The sequence below is a fragment of the Carettochelys insculpta genome, chromosome 29 (assembly GCF_033958435.1).
Source record: "Carettochelys insculpta isolate YL-2023 chromosome 29, ASM3395843v1, whole genome shotgun sequence".
Classification (NCBI taxonomy): domain Eukaryota; kingdom Metazoa; phylum Chordata; order Testudines; family Carettochelyidae; genus Carettochelys; species Carettochelys insculpta.
In genome coordinates, this window is record NC_134165.1 from 16,833,308 (window position 1) to 16,841,222 (window position 7,915).

At 46.5% G+C, this 7,915-nt stretch overlaps 1 protein-coding gene across 1 annotated transcript; it reads right to left on the minus strand.

Moving 5' to 3' along the window:
* Positions 1-2,447: 2,447 nt before the first annotated feature.
* AQP6 (aquaporin 6) lies at positions 2,448-6,953 on the minus strand. The gene is made up of 4 exons (XM_074979906.1): positions 6,458-6,953; positions 5,190-5,348; positions 4,716-4,796; positions 2,448-2,645 (listed from the first exon to the last, which is right to left on the minus strand). The coding sequence occupies exons 1-4, from the start codon at positions 6,818-6,820 to the stop codon at positions 2,448-2,450; spliced, it is 801 nt and encodes a 266-aa protein (XP_074836007.1). The 5' UTR covers positions 6,821-6,953.
* Between the last annotated feature and the right edge of the window lie 962 nt (positions 6,954-7,915).

Sequence of the window (7,915 nt, forward strand, 5' to 3'; positions counted from 1 at the left end):
AGATACCCTCTTAGCATCTGGGACCACCAAGGTAGCACTGCCCATTATTAACAGTGTGACAGACCTCAGCCTCTGCCCTACCCGTGGCCAGAAGGAACAAGTGCCAGTACTTTGTTCCTGTCCAGGGCAATGAGCACCTTTTTACCTACCCTTCCCCTGACTCGCCTGTCATTGGTCAGCAAAACATAGGGAGAGACAAGGGTTTCAAGAGCCTTGCTCATGTGCATTAGGGGAGCCTTCCCCTAAAAACAGAGAGGCCAAATGCTTAGACTTACATGGTAGAAAGGTTTTCTGACCAGAGGCCTTCAGTTAAGGATTGCTAACAGATATGCATGTAACAGGGCCAGCTCCTTATCCTGCTTCTTGGAGCTGGTTCCACCAGAGAGCAAAACTGATTTTAATGCTATGGTGGATGAGTATAAGCTCATATCCAGGGCAGCGCTGCAGGCTGCACTGGACGCAGCAGATGCTGCCACTAGGGTCATGGCCTCTGGGATAGCCATGTGAAGGAGAGCATGATTATAAGTCTTGGGTCTTCCCTACGAGGTCCAACAGGCTATTGAGAACCTTCTCTTTGAGGAGCCATCCCTGTTTTCGGAAAAGGCAGACAAAAGTCTCCAGAGCCTGAAAGACTCGAGAGCCATCTTATGCTTGCTTAGCTTGCACATCCGTGTGACCCAACAACGGTATTTCACCCCAGGTCTCAGTTTAGACAATTTCCACAACACCAGGATACTGATAGAAGATAGGGCCGCTCCAATAGGAGACGTCAGGACCAACAGACTCAGGGCCACAGTCGTCCAAAACCTCTGCCAGGGCCTAAACAACAATTTTGATGGTGCGGTTGGGAGTGACACACCAGTCACCACCCCAGTTCCAGCTCAGCTTTTGTTTTCATTCTGCCTATCCCCCTTCTACCATGCCTGGTGCAACATAACTTTGGACCAGTGGGTCCTCCGCATGACAGAAAGGGGATACGCTATCCAGCATTCTGTAATTGGTGTTCGTTGAGATGTGTTGCTCATGTCCATTCCAAAACCCTCCCCACCTTCCCCACTGTCGAAGTATCCGGCAAGAAGGAACTGAGTGGGGGCGGGGGGGGAGAGCAAGTTGGGTGGTGCATACATGGGTCGCCAAACAGGCACCACTCCAGGGGGCGCCACACTGACCCTATAGCTACTGGTTAGGGCAAAAAGCTTTCAGCAACTGGGCATGCGCCAGCACACACCCAAATGGGAGTGGACATGAGCAACAATATCGAAGAACACCAGTTACAGAACAGGTAACTGTCTTTTGTTGGAGGGAGGCAGAGGTTAGGAACCTGTGGATGATAAAAGCCTTGTAGCTCAACTGCCGGTCTAGACAAAGTCTTAGTTTGTAATATATACAGCTACAGATCAGTGTGCTGCAAGTGGAAAGAAGGTAGTATAAATGTTAGAAGAGAAGAATTGGAGCTAGAACTTCTAAGGGTTAAGGAGGATGGTGTTAGTAGAGCTCTGCAAATCTGCAGATGTGGCTATCCATGTGTGGTGTGGTGTAGAGTGAGTGTGTGTGTGTGTGTGTGTGTGTGTGTGTGTGTGTGTGAGAGAGAGAGAGAGAGAGAGAGAGACCGTGTGACCTTGGCAACCAGGCCATCGTCATTTGTAACACAGGTGACACCTCTGCCCAGCTGGGACCTAGAAAAAGAGAGGTGGAACCTGGCTGGTTTTTTAATTGGAAACTCAAGTAGTTAGTGAGTGGGAGTCTGGAGGCTGGAGAGGAACAAAAAGCAGGCAGGGTCTTCAAGCCTGGGGTTCCCTCTGGGGATCTTCTCCCCTCAACGTAGGTCAGACAGATCATTTCTGGTTGCTGTGCTGACAAGTCCGTACCATGCTGTACCTCTGTCGCCTAATAAACCTTCTGTTCCACCTGCTGAGTGAGAGTCACTTCTGGCTGTGAAAGGGGCACCGAGCTTGGGGACCCCTGAACCACACACGCATGCACCCCCCACTGCATCACACTGTGGACCATCAGTATAGATCACAGCTCGAATATTGGAGGGCAGACTGCAGCACACACACCGAAATGGAGCCCTTGGGTTTCTTTTGTGTTCATGTAGCAGCAGCAATAATCCACTAGGCATTCTAGGATTTGTGCTCCTGCCACACCCCCCCCCCCATTTGTTTGGTTGGAGGAGGTATTAACTACAACTCCCAGAAGGGAAGTGGGTCTGGATGCTCCTCCCAGAGGAGCTGTGGAGTGATCAAGTGTCCTTCAGTTTACACTGTGTCCTCTCCAGTATCAGAAGGCATGAGTCAGTTATGCTTACCTATCTTTCTGCCATGATCCTGCACCTACCAAATATCAGATATCATGATGCATGGCCAGCTCACGAGATGGCAACTGGCTGATGCTAAAAAAGCATACCTTTTCATAAAATATCCTTGTGTTTGTAGGATGCTGTGGAGTTAAACCCTTTGCACAATATTGCGCAATGACACAGAGTTCCTGCTTTGATTTGCTTCCTCTGTATCTTCTGCCTCCCAGTCAAAAGTGCCTTTAAAAATTGCCAGCCTCTGTGAGAAACTCTTCAGGTCAGGATAGAGAACTACATTATATATCAGAGAAGCAAGTATTGCACCTGTCAGGGGGCCCACCCAGAATATCTGCAGAGATAGGGAGAGAAATAGCACATTATTACTTATTGTACAGTAATAGTGCCTAGAAGATAGGGCTTCACTGTGCTAGGCCAGGGATGGGCAATATTTTTTATGGGTAATCATACCAAGATTTTGAAAGGTGATCAAGGGCTGTACTTTTCTATGGAGCAGTTGTGGGCTCTGAGATGGAAGTTGGGTGCAGAAGGGAGCTCGGGGCAAGGTATTAGGGCACAGGAGGGGGTGTTGGGTCTGAGAGGGAGTTGTGACCTGGGGCAGATGGTTTTTTGTTTTTGATAGCTGTGTTAGTCTATATTCTATCAAAACAAAAAAGCAGTTCAGTAGCACTTTAAAGACTAACAAAATAATTTATTAGGTGATGAGCTTTCATGGGACAGACCTACTTCTTCAGATCATAACCATATCAGAACAGACACAATATTTAAGGCACAGAGAACAAAAATTTTTAGCAAGATTGACAAATCAGAAAAAATTGTTATCAAGATGGGCAAATCAGAGAGCGGATGAGCGGTAGAAAGGTGGGAAGTGAACCTTGATAACTACTTTTGGTTCTCTATGCCTTAAATATTGAGTCTGTTCTGGTATGGCTAGGATCTGAAGAAGCAGGTCTGTCCCACGAAAGCTCATCACTTAATAAATTATTTTGTTAAAGTGCTACTGACCTGTTTTTTGTTTTGATAGAATATAGACTAACATGGCTATCTGTTACTAGTCAAAGTGGACAGTAGGTTGTTTACAAGGATGAATGGCCTACACCAGTATTTCCCAAACTTAAAACATTCATGTACCCCTTTTGGGACTTAAGCCTTATTAGCGTACTCCCTCTCCCAGTGCTTATTTCCTGATTTTTAGTAATTTCTGCTGTGCACCCCTTTAAATCTTTTTGCGTAGCACTAGTGCTACACATACCACACTTAGGAAAAACTGCCCTACACTTTATTAAGCAAAAATAAAGACACAAATAGTGGTGAAGGAAAGAAAGTTGGTCCAGGTTGGAATTGCTTGGGGGCATGTTTTTCTGTACTTTTCAGCTAAATTACTTAGTTCCATTTCAGCTCTAAATTGAGATCTGTGGGTCACAATTTCCCCACTTACAGGCCTGCAATTAATTAAACTTTAAAAGATGAAATATATTTCAGGCTCTGAATTGTACCCTGACAGTATATGAACAGGAGTTTCTCAGTATTAATAGTATTATTTTGATTTTTATCCTAAATATTGTGTGTGTGTGCATGCTCTAAGAGTAGGCATTAGATCAGTTGTGTCCAGCTGAAATTTACCTGACTGCCACAGCCCCCTCACCCCATCAGGAACCACCTCCCACTTGAGCCAGATTACTCACTTGGCATGAGCCACCTAGGGCTGAAGCCCTGCCGGGCTGGGGATTGAGCTGCTGCTGTGGCTGAACCTGCCCAGGGCTGAAGCTGTGCCACATTAGCCACACCACAGCTAGAGCCCCCTGGAGCCGAAACAGCCGCCGCCTCTGGTGCTGGCACACACTTGTCCCACCGTGTGGTGGGGCACCCCCCTCATGTGCATCTCAGAGCCGCACTTCACTGCCTTGTACTGCCCCATTCACCATGTAGTGAATAGTAACCCGATTGGACACTGCAGTGTTAGATGTTCGAAGGGAAGTAAAGGAGCCCCTCTGCTCAAGCAGTGTCATCAGGAACACAGTGCAGCAGCCACCTAAGGCATGAAGCAACTTGGTCCCTACTTGCAGAGTACACCCAGCTAATTCCAACTTTGAGGTTCTTTCCCTCTGGGCCTTTTGGAGCATCTAATGGGGGGGCCTGACTCTTGTGTGTCCTTCTCAGACTTTACACTGAGACCAGTGCAGCTGGGACAAGAGATTGTGGATTTAGTAAGTGCGGGATGGATTGCATTTAGTGGAGTCTTAATTGATTAAAGCTCAGCCATGTTACTTGCTATGGGATCTCAGTACATTGATATAAAGAGTTCTTAGAAACCCAAGGTGCCGTACAGCCAGATTTCAGCATCTCATGCAAGGTATTTTGGAGATGACAGACAGAAAGGGAAGGGACACAATTATATTACCCAATGGACAGTAAACTTCTTGACTATGACGGCAGGGCCAAAGGATCTTGCAGGATTCATGGAGCAGCCAGTGAAGTAGATCTGGTGAACAGAGTTAGGGAAGAAAGTATTAAGAGAATGGCCACGTCTAATGAGTGAAGTGCAAATGAATCTTATGTTTGATTTGTGATATCTTTCTGGCTGTAGCGTAAGCAGTTAGACATTTACAGATACCTCTTTATTGAGTTACAGTTTAGTTGTTATTACCGTATGATGAGAGAAGCATGGAACTGGCCAGGCTGGGAGTTTATCCCACAGCAAGCACCTTGTACTGGGAGAGACAGGGACTGGCTTTCCCCGCAGCCAGCTCTCCTGTCCGTGCGCAAATCAGTGCTTTTGGCAGGCCAGGTTGGAATTTGTACTTTTTATTTGTTTCTAATCAACAACTAGGTACAAACCGTCCCATGATTTATGCAATGCCTAATAGAAACTTACCCCAATTAGGTGTCCCAGGGCAACGGATAGGCCAATGAATGTGGCTGGGGAGCTGGAATTTCTGTGTCTGTCCATGGAAACAAAATAACACAGAACCAGCTGAAAGGTGAGAATAAGCTCAACAGCAACTGCTTGTCCAGAAGTGATGTTGCTCCGCACCTGGGGAAAGGGATGGCAAAGCGGCTTCTTAAGAGACCACGTCAACCCATGGGCTTCTGCCTATCAACCACTCTAGATAATGCTGCTGCCTTGCACAGTCCAGTTCTTGCTGGGAGACTCAGTTATAACAGTGTAGGGGAAGGGGATCTTTCATGGTTTGCGGCCTTGATGTTGGAGCCATGGGATAGCAACTGACCAAGGGTAGGAGTGATAAGCACAGAAGGTACAGATCAGGCATCTCCAGTAGATTGGTTACTGCAGTTCCAAAATTTTCATAGGCTTTTGGGAACAGATTTTCAGAAGGGCTCAGCATCCAGCAGCTGCCACTGAGAACAGTGGAGGCTTTTACGTGTGCACACCAGTTGAGAACACAGGGGCTCTAGGATACAGGAATGGCTTAGATAAACAAGGGCATGAAAAGCAGAGAGGCAGGCGAGTACTCATACAAATCAAATCCACTTAGCTGGAATGCCTGGAAATTATTTGAAACATGTCTCACAGCAGGAATGCGAAGATGTAGGGAGTGCTTTAAGTTGTTCTAAGATCTTAATGAGTCCCTTCCTTGTTCTTAGCCTCATTTCTCATCTGTTTTAAAAGCACAGTAGTCACAGTAATAAATGCTCAGCACATGCAAAGGACTTGGAGTAATCTTTTAGCCACTCCTTTGGCTTGATTTAAACAGCCGCAGACCCGTGCGGTCCCTATAATAGTTTTGTTTGACCTGTATTTAAAAACTTGCTTGTCCTGGGCAATCATTTCTAGTTGGTCCCTAGGCAGGCTTCACTATAAAGCTCAGTCCATTTCAATTTCCATATTGAGCAGCTGGCAGTGATTTTTATCACCACCACTCTTCAACTCATACCTACTACAGCACAGAGATCTAGTTTAGAACATAATTCATCATGACTGGCAGCTTCTTTTCTTGCAGCACAGTGCTGATCAGCTCGAGGTGCATTGACACTGCTATTTGTCACCACATGGCTTTATATTAACCCAAGTGGGCGGAGACAAAGACGTGTATTGGGAAGTTTGCAACTACCTGGCTCACAGCAACGTTAATGATCTTTCACTTTCAGCAGCACTACCAAAAGGAGAGACGGAGAACTCACCATGTTAATGCCTAAGCTTCCTTGTACCTCTGCAGGTATCACTCCATACAGTGTGGCTGCTCCAGCGATGCCTCCAGCCAGCTGGGCAACCATATAGCAAGCAGCTCTTGCCAAAGAGATACGAGAGCCAAACAGGAAGGCCATAGTCACAGCTGGGTTGATATGAGCACCACTGACGTGCCAGGCAATCTGCACTACAGTAGCTGCAGCCAAATTGAAGGTAATCGAGATCTGTAAGATGGTAGGCAGTGCTGAAGGCCAGCGCAGGACTGAACCCAGCCCAAAGAAGACGTAGATGGAGGTGGCTAGAAACTCAGAGAAGACAGCTCGGTAAAAGGTCACTGACAGCAGCTCCTTCCACATCCTTTCATGAGCCCCAACAGTGAGAAATACAGACAGGGCTTCTCTGCCCCCGGAGGGCCTTTATATTAGAGAATATTTGAGGAAATGCTATGTAAATAAGTAAGTTTGTAAAACTGGGTAGGACCAGGAAATCCAGAACCTGGAAATGTTTCAGTGAAGGAGTGAGTCAGACCTGTCTAGTTCACATCAATGCTCTTTTGTCCCCCACCCTCACTTAACCCAGTTTCTTAGCTCTCAATACTGGACTTCCCTTAGTTTCTGAACCTCAGAAATGAGTGTGTTGTCATCTCAGTGTAACATAGGCAGGGCAGATGAACTTCTGTAGAGACCCTGGAATATCAGTGTGTGTGCACTCATGCATGCTCTTCCTGCACAAACACCCTCCCCTTCCCCCAAGACCAGAACACACCTGCCCCCAGGGTCTTTAGAGCTGGGTACAGACAATCAAAGAATATGATAGTGGTGATTGAGGTGAAGGAATGGAAGAGCTTGGGATACAGGGGGACCACGTGGATGGTGTAGCCTTGTGGATACTGTGAAAGGCTTGAAATGGATTGCCTGGGTATTGGGGGTCAGGTAGTGGGGGGATTTTGTAAATGGGGGGGCTCATGGTGGGGCAGGAGGGTGGATGGGTTTGATGGTTGTGGGAGCACTAAGCTAAATATGGTTGGGAGTCCCTGCAGTGGGCATTAAGAAGCCAGCTTCACAGCAGGGCTAGCCTTAGGGAAAATAACATCCTGAGTGAACTTGTATGTTGATGCCCTTTGAGGTTCAGTATGTAATGTCAGTCAAATTTTCAGAATAAAGTCTGTAATCTCAAAAGTTTTTATAATATATCCAAAAAAAGTTTACAAAAAATTAGATTTCATTAAAGTAATAAATTATGTAAGTAATAAAAACAATGTTTATCACTAAGGCTATGTCTACACTATCCCCAAACTTCGAAATGGCCACGCAAATGGCCATTTCGAAGTTTACTAATGAAGCGCTGAAATGCATATTCAGCGCTTTATTAGCGTGCGGGCGGCCGCGGCACTTTGAAATTGAAGTGCCTTGCTGCCGTGCGGCTCGTCCCGATGGGGCTCCTTTTCGAAA